At 39.9% G+C, this 21831-nt stretch overlaps 2 protein-coding genes across 2 annotated transcripts; one reads left to right on the forward strand and one right to left on the reverse strand.

Moving 5' to 3' along the window:
* Positions 1 to 5022: 5022 nt before the first annotated feature.
* On the forward strand, positions 5023 to 5529 carry LOC124147714. Its single transcript, XM_046518452.1, has 2 exons — positions 5023 to 5203; positions 5246 to 5529. The coding sequence occupies exons 1-2, from the start codon at positions 5023 to 5025 to the stop codon at positions 5527 to 5529; spliced, it is 465 nt and encodes a 154-aa protein (XP_046374408.1).
* A 12197-nt stretch (positions 5530 to 17726) lies between these two features.
* LOC124147751 lies at positions 17727 to 20305 on the reverse strand. Its single transcript, XM_046518505.2, has 2 exons — positions 19842 to 20305; positions 17727 to 19218 (listed from the first exon to the last, which is right to left on the reverse strand). Exons 1-2 carry the CDS (start codon positions 20126 to 20128, stop codon positions 18939 to 18941), a joined length of 567 nt encoding a protein of 188 aa, XP_046374461.1. The 5' UTR covers positions 20129 to 20305; the 3' UTR covers positions 17727 to 18938.
* Between the last annotated feature and the right edge of the window lie 1526 nt (positions 20306 to 21831).

Raw genomic sequence — 21831 nt, forward strand, 5'->3', positions numbered from 1 at the left:
TATTGCAATCCTATTTATATACATGAAAATTATGTAAGAAAGGTGAATTCCAATATTTATTAAGGACACAAAAGTGGTAAACGGCCCATAAGATAATTGATAATGGTGTATTGAGGTGTCAGATATATTACTCTTACACGCATCGATCTACCTAATCTGGAATGATAAAGATATGTCACGAAACGCGTTCCATGGCATTTGCATGACATTGAGGCTGAACGTACGCATCCATCTTCCCGAGGCAAGGGAGTTAACTGACTTTAAAAGTAGAGTTTCCACCCTAGCCGAACAAGGCTGGAATTCCGGGGCTCGATCGTAGCGCCACCAGTGGCTATTACGAGTTATGTCCCTTCTATGCCATTCCTATGGATTCCATCTCTCGTATCATTTACATTTGCTTCAAACAAAATTGCGACGCTCAGTCAAGATGATCTGATCGATAATGAAGATTTATATTGTGATAAAACGGGTCTTACATCGCGAAGTGCATCAAATCACGTGAGCAACTTGATTAAAAACATGAAAATATTTGGAAAATATCTATTGACAACAAGTTGGCGGTGCACATTCTTTGCAAATCCTGCAATCGGCCGAACTCTGCATGACAGTTTACGAACCGGATTTCGATTGGACTATGCATAGACTGGTTAGTCCAGCCAAAATGTAACTCCATAATACCAGCCTAGGTCCGGCAAGGGTGGAAACTGGACTGTCATAGTCAGTCTCTCTTGCCTCGGGGAGATGGTATGCATCACGATAGCCCAAGTGTATTTTGAAGTATGTTTCTGTGTTTGGTTGTGTGTTATTGCATAACTGTGTTGTCTCATACACCAAATTTATATTTCCTTACACATACTTTTAACTATGGACCTAAAGTGCGATAAAAATCCATGTACAGAATCAGCTTATAGGGTTATAAAAAGGGATTATTGCAACATAAAGGACTGCCCATGATACAAGACAAATACTGGCAACAACTCATTGTAGGTATTGCTCACGCCAGGTGGCATCAACAGTCAAGGAAGGACCATTTCCATAATCATAAGAAATCTCTACTAAAAGCAGGGTCTATGGGAGGAATCCGACTATATCATAGTATGTAGAGGGCATTTCGAAATTGGATTCGTAAGTGACAAAACTGTTGTCCTATGCAATTCCCTATTTTGACTTACACCAGATGATTCCGTTTTTTGACTGGTGAACAATTGACTCGCTTTTTTGCAAACAGTTTGATGGTAGTGATTCATAAACACATCTTCTGATATAGCCAGAATCGTACAGTCGACTCTGCTTTTAGAAGAGATTTCTTGTGAATATGTAAATTGTTTTGTCGCATTTGTTTATGAATCACTATCAGATAGTGATGATGCAAGCGTATCCTGCCCCACCGGTGACTAGTCACATAGACAACCATCTTTACAAAAGCCATAGCTGAACTGGCTTTTAATTGTATCATGATATTATATTGAGAAAAAGGAGAAAAGTCACATGTTCTCAATATCAGTATCATGGGTAACTATTTATATGAACATTGCAGTTTGAGAGGAGATGTTTAACAGCTCAGGACATAATTGTAAGAATTTAAGTGCATATAACTGCAAAGATAAATTGACGATCAATTATTTGGAAAATATTCGTTCTGTAACCCGATATCTGGCAAGTTCTGTTCAAATGGGAGACTTGTTTTCTCTGACTCACACACAGTGAGAGCACATTGACGTGGAATGGCATTGGAATATTCTATTTTAAAAATGGCTGTTGCTGAACGTTTTAAGGGCAAAGTTCACAACATTTACCATTGAATTGCGACTGTGATCTCCAGCTACGATCTACAGCTAAACACCTACACGTCCTGACCGGCCACGAATCATAATCAGGGCCAATATGATATTAGAATCCACGGTGAAAATCTGTTATAGATTTAACAATAGTGTCAAAGGCGCTTACTTAACTGATGATACCTCAAGTACTTTGATATGCAGGCTTTATAACCTCACATACACATTCTGAAAATTCGATCACAGAAAGGTTTGTTTTGTTTGTTGTTTAGCGCCGCACTCGTGAACAGTGAGCATTGACCTACGCAACTGACATACGATGACATGCATCTAACAAGCCTGCGAACCTGACCACCCGATCCCGTTAGTCGCCTCTTACGACAAGCATGTCTTGCTAAAGACCTAATCTACCCCGGATCTTCATGGGGGCACAGCAAAGTAATCGCTATACCTTTGTCCTCAATGTGAACTTCCGTCGAATCTAACACGTTATATTTGGGAATAATCTTCGAATCTTTGCAAACTAAACACAACTACGAGGGCTGACTGATAAGTTTCAAGCCTAGCATAGACGGAATTGCGTTAAAGTGAGAGCACATTGACGTTGAATGGCGTTGGAATATTCTATTTTAAAAATGGCTGTTGCTGAACGTTTTAAGGGCAAAGTTCACAACATTTACCATTGAATTGCGACTGTGATCTCCAGCTACGATCTACAGCTATACATTACATGATGTCCTAGAGGTGTGTCCACACAAAAAAAGATTCAATTGAGCAAATCGTTTTGTTGTTTCAGTAGAAAATGCGGAGGTCCGTGACCCCTGGCAAATAGACAAACCAGAAGTACTCTCTCGAGTTATCTGGTATACCAACATGTCCTCGGACTATGTGAAACTATGTGAAACTGGTGATGAATCAGCGGATTGTTTGACTGACCGTGCTTTGACTGTAGCCAAGAGAGTGATTCTGAAGAGATCGCTGTTTTTACGTATGATTTTCTGTTCAATATACCAGTATATCAATTGGAAGAAGAAACGTTTTCGCCTTTTCGCTGACTTTAGTTGAATTATCAGATAATCTTTCTGTAACAGTGTGTAGGGTGATATTCGCAGCAGCACCGTCCTTTGATCGACCTGTATATACAGCCCTGTTTTTGGAGATGTTCTAGATCGCTGGTGTCACCTGCCCTTATACTTGATAAATGAAGTAACCCTGTTTGGTTTTCGAGCACCTTTGACTTCACTTTGATTTACTTTAATGTGAGGTACTAAACAATGGAAGTACAGTAGAACATGGATATAACGAACCACAAGGGACCGGAAAAATCAGTTCGTTATATACTTTTTTCGGGACAAAACAAGACATAATACACATAATTGAAGCATTGACTTGTATTATTTGTTTGTTTGTTTGTTTGGTGTTTAAATCAGCAATATTCCAGCTGTATGACGGCAGTCTGTAAATAATCCAGTCTGGACCAGACAATCCAGTGATTGATATCATAGCAGTGATCACTTCATAGCATTCAATTGATAACATTTCATAACATTCATTTAATAACATTAAATTCATAACATTTTTAGAACATTATTTATCAAATACATGTAGATATTTAGCATTTCACGATTTACATACGGTGAGATGTGTAGTCGGTGATTTTGCTCTAGCCTCGTTTTACTGACTGATTTCGTGAAACTGCCTCTTTGAAATCAGCCAAAGTATCGAATGATGTCATCTCTGTTGACTTCCACGTGTTGAGGAAAATCTTCAGTGTTTCAAGAGCCTTATTGGCATCGCCGTCACGCTTTTCTACAATCGACTGGGCAATGTCGTCATCACTCGGCCGTTCTGCAACATGTCTTTGTCTGCATCTATATACTCTTGGAGAGACACTTCAGTTCGAATGTCACCATCTTCAATTCTGTCCAAATATCCCACAAGTCTAATAAAGGAATGTCGTCAGATTCGTCACTTGGATTCAGCCACACCATCGGTCAACACGAAGCCACCTTTTCAGAAACATGTCTTGATTGATGTTGCAGTGACTTACCGCCGCGCTTGGTGAACTATCTCGATTGCATTCAGTATGCTTATCACGTGGTCTTGTTTCTTGTCAAAACTAGATAACCGCTTGTAATGTTGTTGGAGATTGGCTTTAACCCCCTGGACCATCGGATGGATCTTAGATGTAGTGTGAAGTGGCAGAAACACAAGTTTAATGTTCGTGAGAATAGAAAGAGTTGGGTGTGCAGGGTATTTGTCTACAAACAAAACAATCTCACGCTTTTGTTTGGCCATACTCTTATCGAGATCTCGAATCCAGTCAGTGAATATTTCACCCATCATCCAAAGCTCGGTAGGTGACTGGCATGCTTCTCACATTCTTAAAACAACAAGGTTTCTGGGATTTTTCAATCACAAGCAATTTCAGTTTTTCTGTGCCCATCATATTGGCTGTTACTTATGCCCCCGTCACACTTATTCCGAATCAGCAGCAATCAAGCAGAACCAGCCGGAATAAAGAATTTTCAAAATTCGTGCTACCTTCGGGAGGGAATTTCAATTTGACCAAGCTTTGTAAGAATGCCGTTCGAATACTTAGAATGCGTTTCGAATCAGCCTTGAATGATTCTTGCACAGTCCGGGTGTATCAGCTCTCAAATGCAGCTCGAATGTAGTTGGAACACAGTAGGAATATTTAGAATGCTGTTAGAATGCAGTCAGAATATTTAGCATGCACTTCGAATGTCATTCGAGTGCAGTTCAATTGCTGCCCGAATACCGCACGAATTCTGGTTGGAAGCTGCCTCGAATGCTGTACGAATTCACCTCGAATGCTGTACGAATTCACCTCGAATGCAGTCAGAACGCTCCTGGAATGGCCGTCGAATATGGTTCGAACGTCCAAGAATTCAAACAGAATGCAGCTCGAATACTTAGAATATACTTCGAATGTACTTAGAATGTAACACGAATGTCCCGAGTGTATCAAGAATGCCGCCAGAATAGTCCCCGATAGGGTATAAACTGTTGTTGAATCTAGCATTTTCATCAGTCTCTGCCCAACCATCATAGAGTATGGACCCCCTGGACCATGTTGCTTTGCTCCATGTTGCTTTGCTCCAGCAAGACTTGCTTGAAAGATATGTGGATGAGGCCAGGGGAAGTAACAGGAGGAGAAGACCCAGAAGACCCATGGCTGGCAGAGTAGAGGTGGAGGCTGTATGGACATTACGCCAGACTGATGGAGGAGCTCAGAGTAGAAGACCCACAGTCCTTCGTCAACTACCCCAGGGTGGAGCCTGCCATGTTTGATGAGTTGATCCAGAGAGTGGGGCCAAGGGTAGAGAAGCGGGATACCAAGATGAGGAAGGCGCTACCTCCAGGCTTGAAGCTGGCCATTACTGTGAGGTTCTTGGATTCAGGTGACAAGTAACCCAGCCTAATGTAAAGCTTCCGTGTGACAGGGAACACCATCGGCCTCATCATCCCTGCAAAGCCATTGTGGAGGAATACAAGGATGATCACCTGCCCCACGACTCCTGAAGAATGGACACCTACTGGTGTGGTCTTCAGAAACAGGTGGAAAGTTCCTTATGCTGTGGCAAGCATGTGGCCATCAGGAAACCTAAAGAGCGGCTCCTCGTACCACAACTACAAGGGCTTCTTCTCTGTGGTCCTCGTGCCCCCTTGTGGATGGAGACTACAAGTTCCTGTGGGTGGACATCAGAGCATATGGAAGTATGTCTGATGCTCAGATCTTCAATGAGTCTGAACTCAAGGACTGCCTTGAAGACGGGAGCATAGGATTGCCTGAGCCACCCCTCATACCCCAAGATGACGAGCCTATGACATACTTTATCCTGGGAGATGATGCCTATGGAATAAGGCCCTTCTTGATGTAGTTGGGGTGCTTCTTGTTGAGGAGGAAATCTTGCTCGGGAGCCTGGAGCCAGTCAACAATCTCCTGCTCTTGCTCTTCGGTGAAGTCAGCAGTCACCAGCTCCCTCTTGCGCTTCTTCTGGGACTTGGGAGGAAGCTCATCATCACTGGTAGAGAAGGAATGTGCTGCTGGCTGATGGACCTTGCTCACTATATCCATCTTGGAGGCAGGGCCAGGGGCTGTGGACTCAGCTTCAGACTCTGGAGGCGCTGGAGCATCTTCAACAACAGAAGCTAGCCCTTCATGGGCTTCTTTGGCTGCAGCACCTCTGCTCCATCCATGGCCGCGGCCAGTGGTGGAGTTCTTGACCTTGGCTCCCTTCTTCCTTGGCGGTATGACGTGATGTTGACCAGGCGACAGACTGACAGTCCAGTGGCAGCTGGTCGCGTTTTTGTGCGATTCGGTGGTGTACTGAATTACGTCCGGACTCATTCGAGGGCCAGTCAGGACGTTCCGACTGCATTCGATCCGCATTCGAGCAGCAATCGAAAGATTATTTAGAATATTTAGAATGCAGTCAGAGTGCAGTTAGAATACACTTCCCCACTCTGGCAGGGTCCAGACCTCAGACAGTCGTGCGTGGTATGTGTGTAAGTAGGTCGTAGCGAGGATCATTTGTAAACTATGTTTGCTTTTTTCAGTAAAATTCCTATTTCTGCAGACATTTTGCAAGTCTCATGCATATAGTGGTTAGGGGCAGACCATGTGATATTCTTGGGGGAGGAGAATAATTATTTGGGGCATTGTCTAAGACAATTCATTTTTTCGATAACTTCCAAATGGTCAGTCCCACATATAAATATATCGTTTGAATGTGTATGTATGATAATGATGACAATGTTATATCAGTGGAGGTCACTCTGACCTATTTTCAATGAGCAGCGTATGATGTTCCTCCTTGTTAGATTGAATTCCTACACGAGATATTATACAGTGAATTCTTGCTGGTGGAAACCTTCAAGTAGAAACCTTCGTATAAGTACCTGCCTTGGGTCCGAGCATGCTCACTCAAAAATTATCGTTATTTTATATGGATAAGTACAACCCTACAAGTAGAAAAAAACTGTTATCAAGATTTCTTTAGACCTCAGAGACATGTTACAAAGTAATTTGACTTGATGAGTAGAATAACAGTCAGTGTGGTTCTAAACGTATTAATGAGTAAGCCGTCACCAATTAATTGAGTAATTAACCGACACTAAGAAGTGCTAATCCCCACCCAACCCTAATTGCCCTGTTAATCTCTCATCCAAAATGTGTTGACACTGAGTTTGTCTCGCTAATGAGCGGTTGCTAGCTTAAGGTGTGTCCTGGAGAAGATGTGAGTGAGTGAGTTGGGTTTTAACGCTGCTTTTAACAGTATTCCAGTTATATTGCGATATCAGCTTTATGTGGGAGGAAAGCCTGAAGTGATGCAGATCTCAGACGTTTACCACTTCGTTGAAACCCATGAGCACGGGTATGGTGCTGACAAACCTAGAAACATAATCGAGGCAAACCGGGATTCGAACCCACAAACATAGGTTTCTGGCGAGCCCAAGGGATGCAACTCTGCACAGCGAATCCCGGTGCCTTAGACGACTGGGCCACCCGTGCCCCTCCTGGAGAAGAGACAACAGAAACATATATCTTTAGGATTTATTTAGGATTAGCTATAAATTGTGTGTGGAAATTGTATTATTAAAGTTAAACATGAAACAGAAATGGTAAATCTCATGATTATTTTAGTTTTGTGTCTCAGATTAATATACGTGTATGTAACAGTGCATGAAGAACAAGAGGTAGATGATTCAATAATGACACGCAAGTTGTAGTTGGTTAGCTAGAAAACCTGTATCAGGGTTTCACTGTAGTTAGTTCATACATCACGTCTTCATGTGGCTTTTCATGACATGTGCCAAATGATTCCCCAGGAAGACATCCATGGAAAATTATAAACTCAACAATCATTGTGTCGTAGTCATTAGAAAAATCACCACCGCCACCCAAAAGGTCCTTTCACGGGCTGCTAACAAATGGCAACAAATAACATTGGTCCTTCAAACCATTGACCTAGATCATGAAATGTATCTATGATTTGAAAACATGTAAAAAACACTGGTTTATGTATCACAAAGTTTTATGAACATGCGCGTACACATTTACAAACATTTATCGTATCTGTAATAACTCCCTGCACTGACAGGCCATCATGCTGTTAAACAATATATCAAGCAATCTCAAACAACTAATAGTTGGCAGGAATCAGTATCATCAATGGAGGCATATAGTTTACAGACACTGTGCAAATGTGTAAACAACAATAACTTGAACAAAACACAAACTGTAACAATAATACTATTCACATAGTTTAGAGCTCATGATAATAGCAGACCTGGATTGAGGATCGGGGGGTTACAACGTGTGACCTTAGGGACCACACATCATCCTACCTGATGACCTCAATCAGTGCTCATGCCATCAGCCTCTGGGTACAGCTGGCCTTGACCTGTCGACAGACTGCAGTGATATGGTTGGAATATGGCTGAATAGGGGTACAACAGCATTCATTCACTTGTGAACAGAAAGTACATATCAGGTTTCAAAAAGAAAGGATGGGAACCCACCTCTCTCTCTCCTAGAATGCCAGTGACTTCAAGAAAGATCACACAATCCATAAAACATATCAAAACAACAATATCTAAAAGGTAATGAGTGGGTGTTATTCTACTGCCCAGTCATCAATGTCTGTGTCACAGCGGCTTGTAAATAGCCAGGTCAATGGTACATTGACTTACAGAGAGCCAGGTGATACATGAAGGTCACCAAAGCAATACCCAGAAGCAATTTCATACATTCACAACCTTTCTCAACTTCAACATATTGAAGAGAAGGAAACAGATTACCCCAGGTACAGAAGTTGAAGATGTAGCACACTCTACATGCAAATTCCCGATGTTATTTGTAGTATCAGTATGTAGTGCCCTGTTTGTGGACACTAATCAGGGTCAAATGATACCTCAGTGCATCCTTGGAGGACAGAAATATCCACAGTAATTACTCCTGCTACAGTACAACATGGTTATAACAGGTATAACATACAATCAGCCAAATCAAACAGCTATAACATTCAATCAGCAATAACAAACAGGTATAACATACATTTAGTTATAACAAACAGGTATAACATACAATCAGCAATAACAAACAGGTATAACATACAATCAGCAATAACAAACAGGTATAACATACAATCAGCCAAATCAAACAGCTATAACATTCAATCAGCAATAACAAACAGGTATAACATACATTTAGTTATAACAAACAGGTATAACATACAATCAGCAATAACAAACAGGTATAACATACAATCAGCAATAACAAACAGGTATAACATACAATCAGCAATAACAAACAGGTATAACATACAATCAGCAATAACAAACAGGTATAACATACATTTAGTTATAACAAACACGTATAACATACAATCAGCAATAACAAACAGGTATAACATACAATCAGCAATAACAAACAGGTATAACATACATTTAGTTATAACAAACACGTATAACATACAATCAGCAATAACAAACAGGTATAACATACAATCAGCAATAACAAACAGGTATAACATACAATCAGCAATAACAAACAGGTATAACATACAATCAGCAATAACAAACAGGTATAACATACAATCAGCAATAACAAACAGGTATAACATACATTTAGTTATAACAAACAGGTATAAGATACAATCAGCAATAACAAACACAGATATAACATACAATCAGCTAACAGACATAATATAACATACAAAAAGATATAACTTACAATTGACTCTAACAGACATAGTATAACATACAAACAGATATTACCTTCAACTGGCTCTACCAAACAGACATAGCATAAAAACAGATATAACATACAAATGGCTCTAACAGACATAGCATACAAACAGATATAACATACAAATGGCTCTAACAGACATAGCATACAAACAGATATAAAATACAAATGGCTCTAACAGATACAACATAAAATCGGCTCTAACAAACAGACATAACATACAATTGGCGCAAACAAACACAGACATAACATATAAACAGATATATCATACAATCAGCAATAACAGATATAACATACAATCAGCTCTAACAGATATAACATGCAATCAGCTAAACAGACATAACATGCAATCAGCTAAACAAACATACATAACATACAATCGGCTCTAACAAACAGATATAACACACAATCAGCTCTAACAAACAGATATAACACACAATCAGCTCTAACAAACAGATATAACACACAATCGTCTCTCACAAACAGATATAACACACAATCGTCTCTCACAAACAGATATAACACACAATCGTCTCTCACAAACAGATATAACACACAATCAGCTCTAACAAACAGATATAACACACAATCAGCTCTAACAAACAGATATAACACACAATCATCTCTTACAAACAGATATAACACACAATCATCTCTCACAAACAGATATAACACACAATCATCTCTAACAAACAGATATAACACACAATCAGCTCTAACAAACAGATATAACACACAATCATCTCTCACAAACAGATATAACACACAATCATCTCTCACAAACAGATATAACACACAATCATCTCTCACAAACAGATATAACACACAATCGGCTCTAACAAACAGATATAACACACAATCGGCTCTAACAAACTATTTCAGAAGTTCCCATTGCTTGACTAAATAGTGTGATATACAAGACTTGTGAGTAATACATTTTGTATAACGAATTACCAGCAATAGCAAACAGAAGTTCAGCCTAAACAGTCCTAAAACTTAAAAGTTTCTTATGCTAGGAATTAACTTGTCAAACTGAATCAAACAACATTCAAACAACGTACATGCAGGGGTTTATCTTGACCTGCTCAGAGGCCAATATTCAGCCCCGCGTCTGCAACAAATGTCAAAGAAAATTCCCAATTTGGAACAAAACATTTCCCAATTCATGTTACAATGTATTAATATATATAGCTAATAACTACTTTTAGGGCTTTGTAGAAGTAACCTATATTTACTTATACAAGATAGCTATTCGATAAATCACAAAGAACAATGAAGAAGGAAGTGTGGTTTATTTCTCGATAAAACATTGTTCTATCATGATGTCATTTCTGGAGAGTCGAATTAGCACTCACAACTCTATGACATCATATATTGGACAACATTATTTTTTAGAGGGAAGTGTCTGGTTAGTTGTTCCCCATAGATGTAGCTGGGCTATGCAGATAAACACAGTGGCTGAGCAATCACATCCAAAAGCGGGAGGGATATGTATTGGGATAAAAGGTACATGTAATCAACGTGAGGATTGTGAGGATCCTTAGAGAGACTGAACATAATGTTGATATCTCATATGTGAAATCTACAACTCGTGGTTGTTGTTTATTTCTGAAATAACAAGACCAATGAATAGTTACAGATTTTAATGTTTCATCATATATTATTGCATGAAAAGCAATCTCTAAATACCTCCAAATTTAAGAAAATATGAACTTTAAAAAATCCAAACTTTGAACAAAATAACAATTTTTCCCAATTTGCCTGCTGTGGGTGCTCATTTAAGAATCCCAGATTAATCCCTGCCATGTACTGATCCAGCTGTCACTACATGTTACAGATTAGAGGAATCCCTGCCATGTACTGATCCAGCTGTCACTACATGTTACAGATTAGGGGAATCCCTGCCATGAACTGATCCAGCTGTCACTACATGTTACAGATTAGGGGAATCCCTGCCATGTACTGATCCAGCTGTCACTACATGTTACAGATTAGAGGAATCCCTCCATGTACTGATCCAGCTGTCACTTCATGTTACAGATTAGGGGAATCCCTGCCATGAACTGATCCAGCTGTCACTACATGTTACAGATTAGGGGAATCCCTGCCATGTACTGATCCAGCTGTCACTACATGTTACACATTAGAGGAATCCCTGCCATGTACTGATCCAGCTGTCACTACATGTTACAGATTAGAGGAATCCCTGCCATGTACTGATCCAGCTGTCACTACATGTTACAGATTAGAGGAATCCCTGCCATGTACTGATCCAGCTGTCACTACATGTTACAGATTAGGGGAATCCCTGCCATGAACTGATCCAGCTGTCACTACATGTTACAGATTAGGGGAATCCCTGCCATTTACTGATCCAGCTGTCACTACATGTTACAGATTAGGGGAATCCCTGCCATGTACTGATCCAGCTGTCACTACATGTTACAGATTAGGGGAATCCCTTCCATGAACTGATCCAGCTGTCACTACATGTTACAGATTAGGGGAATCCCTGCCATTTACTGATCCAGCTGTCACTACATGTTACACATTAGAGGAATCCCTGCCATGTACTGATCCAGCTGTCACTACATGTTACAGATTAGAGGAATCCCTGCCATGTACTGATCCAGCTGTCACTACATGTTACAGATTAGGGGAATCCCTGCCATATACTGATCCAGCTGTCACTACATGTTACAGATTAGAGGAATCCCTGCCATGTACTGATCCAGCTGTCACTACATGTTACAGATTAGAGGAATCCCTCCATGTACTGATCCAGCTGTCACTACATGTTACAGATAAGGGAATCCCTGCCATGTACTGATCCAGCTGTCACTACATGTTACAGATAAGGGAATCCCTGCCATGTACTGATCCAGCTGTCACTACATGTTACAGATTAGAGGAATCCCCGCCATGTACTGATCCAGCTGTCACTACATGTTACAGATTAGAGGAATCCCTCCATGTACTGATCCAGCTGTCACTACATGTTACAGATTAGGGGAATCCCTGCCATGTACTGATCCAGCCGTCACTACGTGTTACAGATTAGAGCCCCTCAACTTGTGTCCATCCAGTGAATCTAAGATATCAGTTTGAAATAAATCAGAGAGAAACAAAACTATATATCATAAAGTCTGAATGATTCCACACTTTTTTGAATAGTTGGGAATAAAGATCAAGCTATAACAACTGATATCATTGGTTATCCATGTAAAGTAAAATGCAATTTGTTAAAAACAACTTTTATTACCAAACACAACTTCACATCCCCATAAACATGTCAAACCAAGACTATACAAACACATGAGAACACAATATGCAAAATTTATTTGCATGTAAGTACAATATGACCCACACATTTAGCTGTGTTTAGTAAAACTATCATGTCCATGAATCTTGGCTATTCATTTACATGACATAAAAGACATTTCAGTAAACGCTCATTATACTATCACATATTTGGCAGTTTTGGCAGCTCAAGTTTTCCATCCATTCTTGCATAGGGTTTAAACAAGGACTAGTTAAAATGTTTGTATTGGAAAGATACATATCTTGGCAAGAAAAGTTGTATTAGATCCACTGATGTACAATACACAAGGTGGAAGGTTTATCTGCTTACCCGTCACCCTGTGGCTGTTAATACCTCGGCAGAGTAGTAATTTTTCATGTCTTCAAATTCTCTGTATACAAACATTTTTCTAATGATGAAATTATTTTGAAACAATCTGAATTTCAGTTACATATTCTACAAGCACATCTCTCATATGTGGCAACTGTTCTCAGTTTGGTGTTTGAATTAAAGTGTATTCATCAAAAACAATACTTTCTGTCTCGGAGCTTATTGTTCACTGGGGATGACCCATCATAAAAGATGTGCACATTATCCTCACAAACACTTGAAGGGACATAAAATCTCCCTCCTCTCCTCTGCCGGGATCAGACTTCTGAGAGGGATGCATGATGGGAGATTCTGCAAGTCAACGGTAGTGTTAACAGTGAGTGAGTTTGGTTGAAATCCATTTGGAACAGTATTTCAGTTATATCAGCACGTGTCAGCCTTATGTGGGCGGAAAGCCTGAAGCCATGCTGTTCTTAAGGGAGACAACTCTGCAGATGAATAGGAAGCTCAGATGGAAAGTTTGGCCACCCACACCACTGGTAGTGTTCAGGAGTGCATGATGTCTTGTAGTACAACCAAACACAACAGGGTCAGCCTCCGGGTACCCCCCAGTGCCAGGTCAGGCAGGAGTGCATGATGTCTTGTAGTACAACCAAACACAACAGGGTCAGCCTCCGGGTACCCCCCAGTGCCAGGTCAGGCAGGAGTGCATGATGTCTTGTAGTACAACCAAACACAACAGGGTCAGCCTCCGGGCCCCCCCCCCCCCCAGTGCCAGGTCAGGCAGGAGTGCATGATGTCTTGTAGTACAACCAAACACAACAGGGTCAGCCTCCGGGTACCCCCCAGTGCCAGGTCAGGCAGGAGTGCATGATGTCTTGTAGTACAACCAAACACAACAGGGTCAGCCTCCGGGTACCCCCCAGTGCCAGGTCAGGCAGGAGTGCATGATGTCTTGTAGTACAACCAAACACAACAGGGTCAGCCTCCGGGCCCCCCCCCCCCCCAGTGCCAGGTCAGGCAGGAGTGCATGATGTCTTGTAGTACAACCAAACACAACAGGGTCAGCCTCCGGGTACCCCCCAGTGCCAGGTCAGGCAGGAGTGCATGATGTCTTGTAGTACAACCAAACACAACAGGGTCAGCCTCCGGGTACCCCCCAGTGCCAGGTCAGGCAGGAGTGCATGATGTCTTGTAGTACAACCAAACACAACAGGGTCAGCCTCCGGGTCCCCCCCCTCCCCCCCCCCCCAGTGCCAGGTCAGGCAGGAGTGCATGATGTCTTGTAGTACAACCAAACACAACAGGGTCAGCCTCCGGGCCCCCTCCCCCAGGGCCAGGTCAGGTAGGCTGTCATAATGTTCAAGAGGATTCACTGATGGCAAATGACCTAGGACATTGACAATTTATGGGTCTGACTAGATACATATTGGACTGAGTGAGTTAAAGGTTAATAAAGCAAAGAACAGTTTCTGAATTAGAATTGTCACAGAGATAACCAGTTTTGCATATGAAATGCATATATTGTGAATGCATATGATGGAGGCGGAAGGCCATAATGTTGGCACACACACGCACGCAGTGTACATCCACACACACTAACACACACACACACACACTAACACACAATACACAGCTCTGCAGATAAACAACTGGCTCATTGTGTACTGTCTTCTCATCTCCAACTGAAGTTGAGTCAACACTAGACGTTGGCAACAGCAAAAGCTGCGAAAGTATTTGAGTATATAAATAATGTGAAATACAGAAGTACCCATTCTTATCAAAGTCTGAGCAGTTCACACCCTCAGTTGACTCGGCAACAAGCATTCGACAGGGATTCAGAATATGTGACAAAGGGTTTCAGGGTATTGAGTGGGTATTAAGGATATATGACAAAGGAATTCAGGGTATTGAGTGGGTATTCAGGATATGTGACAAAGGGTTTCAGGGTATTGAGTGGGTATTCAGGATATGTGACAAAGGATTTCAGGGTATTTCAGGGTATTAAGGATATGTGACAAAGGGTATTTCAGGGTATTGAGTGGGTATTCAGGATATGTGACAAAGGGTTTCAGGGTATTGAGTGGGTATTAAAGATATGTGACAAAGGATTTCAGGGTATTGAGTGGGTATTAAGGATATATGACAAAGGGTTTCAGGGTATTGAGTGGGTATTAAGGATATGTGACAAAGGATTTCAGGGTATTGAGTGGGTATTAAGGATATGTGACAAAGGATTTCAGGGTATTGAGTGGGTATTAAGGATATATGACAAAGGGTTTCAGGGTATTGAGTGGGTATTAAGGATATGTGACAAAGGATTTCAGGGTATTGAGTGGGTATTCAGGATATGTGACAAAGGGTTTCAGGGTATTGAGTGGGTATTAAGGATATGTGACAAAGGGTTTCAGGGTATTGAGTGGGTATTAAGGATATGTGACCAAGGATTTCAGGGTATTGAGTGGGTATTAAGGATATGTGACAAAGGATTTCAGGGTATTGAGTGGGTATTAAGGATATATGACAAAGGGTTTCAGGGTATTGAGTGGGTATTAAGGATATGTGACAAAGGATTTCAGGGTATTGAGTGGGTATTCAGGATATGTGACAAAGGGCTTCAGGGTATTGAGTGGGTATTCAGGATATGTGACAAAGGGTTTCAGGGTATTGAGTGGGTATTAAGGATATGTGACAAAGGGTTTCAGGGTATTGAGTGGGTATTAAGGATATGTGACAAAGGATTTCAGGGTATTGAGTGGGTATTAAGATATGTGACAAAGGGTTTTCTGGGTATTGAGTGGGTATTAGGGAAATGTGACATAGGGTATTTCAGGGTATTGAGTGGGTATTCAAGATATGTGACAAAGGGTTTCAGGGTATTGAGTGGGTATTCAGGATATGTGACAAAGGGTATTTCAGGGTATTGAGTGGGTATTTAGGATATGTGACAAAGGGTTTCAGGGTATTGAGTGGGTATTAAGGATATGTGACAAAGGGTATTTCAGGGTATTGAGTGGGTATTAAGGATATGTGACAAAGGGTAGTTCAGGGTATTGAGTGGGTATTCAGGATATGTGATAAAAGCACAAACATAAATCTCAATCTGAATATTTGCCTGTGTACAATACACATGATAGGTACACAAACAATTATAGTCTCAAATATACAATTTTAAAAAACACAGCTTAGGAGGAAACACCACAGTATGACACTGTCAGCTATACTGAGGCCACAAGTTTTTATCTTTTTTTTCACAGACTTTACGGATCGTCTTTGTCAGGTCAAAATAGAATTGAAAATAATCCAGATATTTGTTGTTATATTTGACATTACACTGTGTTGTAAACAACTGTCAGTCGATCAGTACACCACACCAATCAATCAGAGAGCTAGATCACACCTTTCTTTCCATTGGGCTTTTATCCACTCTATTTCAGGAGATTGAGTATTTGTTTCTATCGGTTTAGCATTGACAAATGATAACATATCTCACTTAGGGTAATTTGACAATTTCACTCTAAGAGTGCAATGACTGATCAACCAATGACACATTGCAAATGTGGCCCAATGACAATACATCAAACAATATTTGAAATAGGAACAGTTGCAATTGATGCTGATTGAGACTATTGATAATTCTGACAGATGTAAAGTACAGAAACCAACTTCCAATCAACACCTGTGTCATTTGCTTTTATCTTAAACATGCCTTTTTTGTACAGACATATTCTCAATTCCATAGTGGACTAAACAGAGTTACCTCCCCTAACTCCTAAAGCCATTTCCTAGCAACTGTACTGAAACTAGGCATTTACTGACAATTTATAATTCACATTGAGTATTGAAAGTTAATTGGGAGGTATTCAAAATATGTTTATTTTGTTGCATTCAGTCTATTGGGTTTAGTAAACCGAGGAGTAGTGTCTTTTGAAAATACCTTTATTGGTACTTCTGTGCTGAATCAGGTGACTTCTAGTTAGCATATATTCCTGTGCTCACACATAAGTGACATAACCTCATACCAGTGATACATGTTGAAGTCATAATAAGCTTTAGTCACTGCAGTAGAGTACCTGTATCAGTCAGGGTGGCCTCTTGCCTACGCGGCAATCCAATTCCCATAACTGTGTAGAAATTCAATTTGGCCTGTTTTTGCATTTCTTTCCCTTTTTGTTATCAAAAAAGTATTAACTTACATGAAGAAAGACACAGATAGTAACATACATTCATTATGTTTGTATTAATGTACTTTTGAAAAATAATTAACAGTAATCTTGACTTAGAAAGGAAAAATGTTTAAAACAATCATTCAAAACAGTAGGGTAATTTCCACTGGTAACTGCAAACTTCATATGTTGAATTTTGTTATAAACTCATTAGAATAGTATACATGAGGTCTGATTCAGTCAATCAGAACATATACATACGTACAAGTACACAAGCTGAAAAAGATACAGTGGGTAATTGTGCTCATTGTTTTTGTACTATTGCGTTATCTAATTTCCTCATGCACATTTGTAAACAAACAACTCAAAAACAATTGGGTTTTGGTGAATGAGTTCGCATATTTTATACCAATACTCATCTTATCTGCATCTCAGTGACGTGTAAGTATAGGTAGGTTTCTATATAAAGCCTACAATCTGGCATTGTGGAACATGTCAAGTTGTATCATACAACATTGTACAACTATCACAATAAATATGATGCCTTTACAGAGACCAATAATGATAACCAAATTCTCTACCGTTTAAAGACAGGCACTCTAATTGGCGGTGTTCTTCATCACAGTTATCGTCTTGTCATCCAACCTACATCATCAACCAACCAATCAGCTTCTTCAGATTTCATTCATCCTACTTACGAGTCTCGTAAAACATTCATACAAAGTGGTCAGTCAGGGATTTATCTAGACCTGCTCAGAGGCCGATATTTGGACCCAAGTTTGCAGCAAATGTCAGTAGAAATTCCCAAATTGGAATAAAAAAGTTCAGAATTCATGTTAATATAGTTATAACTAATGTTATGGCTTTGTAGAGGTAACTGTATATCACTGACAACAGGGCCAAAAAGTGGAAGAGTCATTTATGGATAGTTTTACATAAACACATAATACAATGTTAAAATACCTCTGAACAAAATAATAATTTTTTTCCAAATTTGGCTGCCATGGACACTCAGCTTAGAAACCTAGATAAATCCCTATCAGTTCAGTTACTTCTATCAATGATGGTGCATAGCCTCGTTCAAGGTGAGAATATGAAGATGTGTGAGGCTGGACATGTAACATTGAATAGGCTGGGTGATTGGCTGACTGAAGAGTTCATTAACCCTTTGACTATGGCATCTTGGCAGGTATATTGATCTAATGACCATTGATGATTGATCATGATTTTGGCATCACTAAAATTAATGCCACTTATATTAGATAACAATGCTAAGGCTATCATTCACCAACACTTTGGGGGAAACTGACATCATTAATACCCTGAATACATACTTACCATATTAAGGGTTAATTTTTTCAACAACAAACATAAACCAATTAGCATCCTAACATGTGTGTATTGTGAAATAAGAGGAGAGTTTACAAATAACTAACTCCCAATCACAAACAGAATCTTGTTTCACATGATGTATATACCATTCCAGGCTGTCAGTCATCTTATAATACCTTTGTCAGCACTGAGGTCATCATTAATATACAGATGGATGTATCACAATTTCTAAGCCATAGAATACATGGTTGTGTCTATGTGACAGTTAGCATTTTGGCAAAACTTTCAAAGTTTTCATAATTCAAATCTGGCGGGATGAGGAAGGAGTAGTGTCCAAACTGAATGGCTGTCCGAACATTTTCTTCATCATCATCCAACAACATTACCTCCCTCGAATTGACAACCACATGGTGCTTCTGATAAAGTTCATTAAAGACGTTGATAAGGTGAGCTTCCTTCCCGACGAATTCATCTGGACCTTGTCGTTGTAGTAGATCTATAGTGTTGGCCTGGACTAGTATTTTACCGGCAATACTGAAACAAAAAATGTCACATAAAGAATAAGATTGGTATGATGTTGCATGCCATTTTTCATGAAGTCCCATTATTAGTTCAAAAATGTTCAATAAGACTGGGACCTTTCTTCTTGAGTACTGAGCTTAGGCTGATCATACCAATGTGGGAGTGCCTTAGGGATGTTAGGAACAAGAATAAATACATTTTATTCAAGCAAAATCTGTAGATACAAAACCTGTTTATTTTTTAAATTCACAAACTGGTGCCAACACATTCAGATGATCAAGATGATATTTGTTTATAGCCAATCTATGTTTGAAAATAAAACAGTGTGTTTATCCATCAGGTAAGAAGGCTTACATGTTGCAGCCCTAGGTGGACTATATTGCAATATATATATAACACATATCTGGAAAGTAAGGAAAGCTAGACACATGCAAACATGGTGATGGAAACATGTCTCTCATATTTAAAGCAAATAAAAGTAAACATGTTCAGCAATCCATTATCATTAAACAGACATTCAACGTGTCTAAAGCAACTGTTGTGCAGCCTGGCCTTGTCTATGCATTGTTCACTATCGGCTACAAACATGTAAACAAATAATACATTTCTGAGCATTGCAGTTGCCGATGCAGTACCGTTTGGGGAAGACATGTTGGAGCAATTCACGTATCAACCAGGCTTGCTTGAAAAATGTGACGATGCAGACAAACAGGCCTCTCTGGATAGCATATTGCAGTAGATCTCGCATACACGGTCTCACATGCTGTGCAAGACTTTCCACGCCGTCTCGCCATTGCCCTCCCGAGTGGATCGACAGCAATGTTTGATCAAAGTCTACAGCCAAAACCTGGATTCCTTTCACTATCAGAGACTTGACAAAACCTTCCACCTTTTGTTTGTCGCTTTTCTCAGCAGATGACATCGTTCTCAGCTTTAAATATTTTATGTTTACACAGCTTTTCCACTGGCATTGCTGTCAAAATGAAATTGCGTCGTCCATGTTTGTTCAAGGTGACAAATGAGAGTTATCCGCCCTTGAATATAAACGCAAACAAACTTGGGTTTTGGCGTATTATACATGCAAAAAGAGTTTTACAATCGCCAGTCTTCAAATATTCTAAATCCCATAGAGCCTAAGGATAAATCTTAAGTGACAGTTGCTATTCTTGCCATTCATAACTCATCCGGCCGAGTCAAGTTAGGAAATGTGAAGATAACATGCGGACCCCAATGGCCCGAAATACCTTATTTTAGAGAAATACACGTCTTAAATATTGTCAAGTGAGACCCTCCTCTTCCCCTTAAAATTCCCAACCAAAACGAGTCTAGATAATAATTTATGACGAAATTCAGAGAAAACAAGTTCCCTATAACAATTTTATCATATTAAAATGAATTAAATGGAAAATTAATGCCATGTGATTCGTTTCATACTTCATTATGGATATCTGAAATGAGCAGGCACGAATTGTCTTTTTTCATTGCCTTTGGGGAAATATATTCTCTAGAGTCATGTCATAGACAACAACACGTATTCGTCGATACCGTGTCAAAACACCAAAAATGGAAAATGGCACCGTTCGTCCTATGTTTATCTGATTTTGTATTGACAAAACACAACATAGTTAGGTATGTCATTTTCTAGCTACTATAACTGAAAAAAAATATGTTTCCAAAAGATACGCAGGCATACATGCATGCATTGGGTTATAGCGAAAACAGCCCCTCAGCAAAAGGTCACCGGCCAAAAACGGCACCGATTGGCGAAAACGGCACCTCGACTCAAGCAAAAACGGCTACTATTGCCTGCCGAAAACGGCACCTTATTTTTAAAAAATAATAGAAATTGAACTCACATCGTCTCTTACAAAGACAAATAATTGTGAAATAAAACAAGTAAGAAATTAGACCCCTACTCCAATTTACTCGCCGACTGATTGGGAGCTTATTGTGAAAACACTATACGCTTTGAAGTTATAAGTACCTTTACTCAATTTAAGCTGAAACTGTATTTAAGAGGCCTAACATGGTGCTGACAGAACACAATTATTCACAATGGCCTTTCGATCTGATGCATGCGAGAAGAATGTCAGAAAAAATCAACATGCTGTATCATGTGATAACTGTGACCATGTAAATGAACCATATATTTATTATTTCAAAAATCGTTCTTGTCATTATTAAAAATACAGGTGCCGTTTTCGCCCGACACATAGTAGCCGTTTTCGCAAGAGAAATCGGTGACGCTTTGCTGAGGTGCCGTTTTAGCTTGCAACCCACGCACGCACGCACGCTCAGAAAAGCAGCTTCATTATAAACAATACGTCTTGTAACCACACCGCGCTTGAACATACCGGACATTAAGTGTTCTCCCTGCGGTCACAGAAAAGGAATGATTAGTCATTTTTTTATGCAGCCCTCCCCATAATTTTTGTGATAATTTTTGAGTAACCCCATCTCTTTCGCTGTCAGTTTTTTTCACCGCCCGGCCTCTTGATCTCACCGACCCCTATAATAAATCCCCAGTCCCTATTATCTGTGTTTTATGGGAGTGGAATTCACTTACACTACAGAATAAATGTCGTTCCAACAACAGTACATTTCACTATTTCTTACCGTGAGGAC

Source organism: Haliotis rufescens, unplaced genomic scaffold, assembly GCF_023055435.1.
Source record: "Haliotis rufescens isolate VD_foot unplaced genomic scaffold, xgHalRufe1.0.p SCAF_36, whole genome shotgun sequence".
NCBI lineage: Eukaryota > Metazoa > Mollusca > Gastropoda > Lepetellida > Haliotidae > Haliotis > Haliotis rufescens.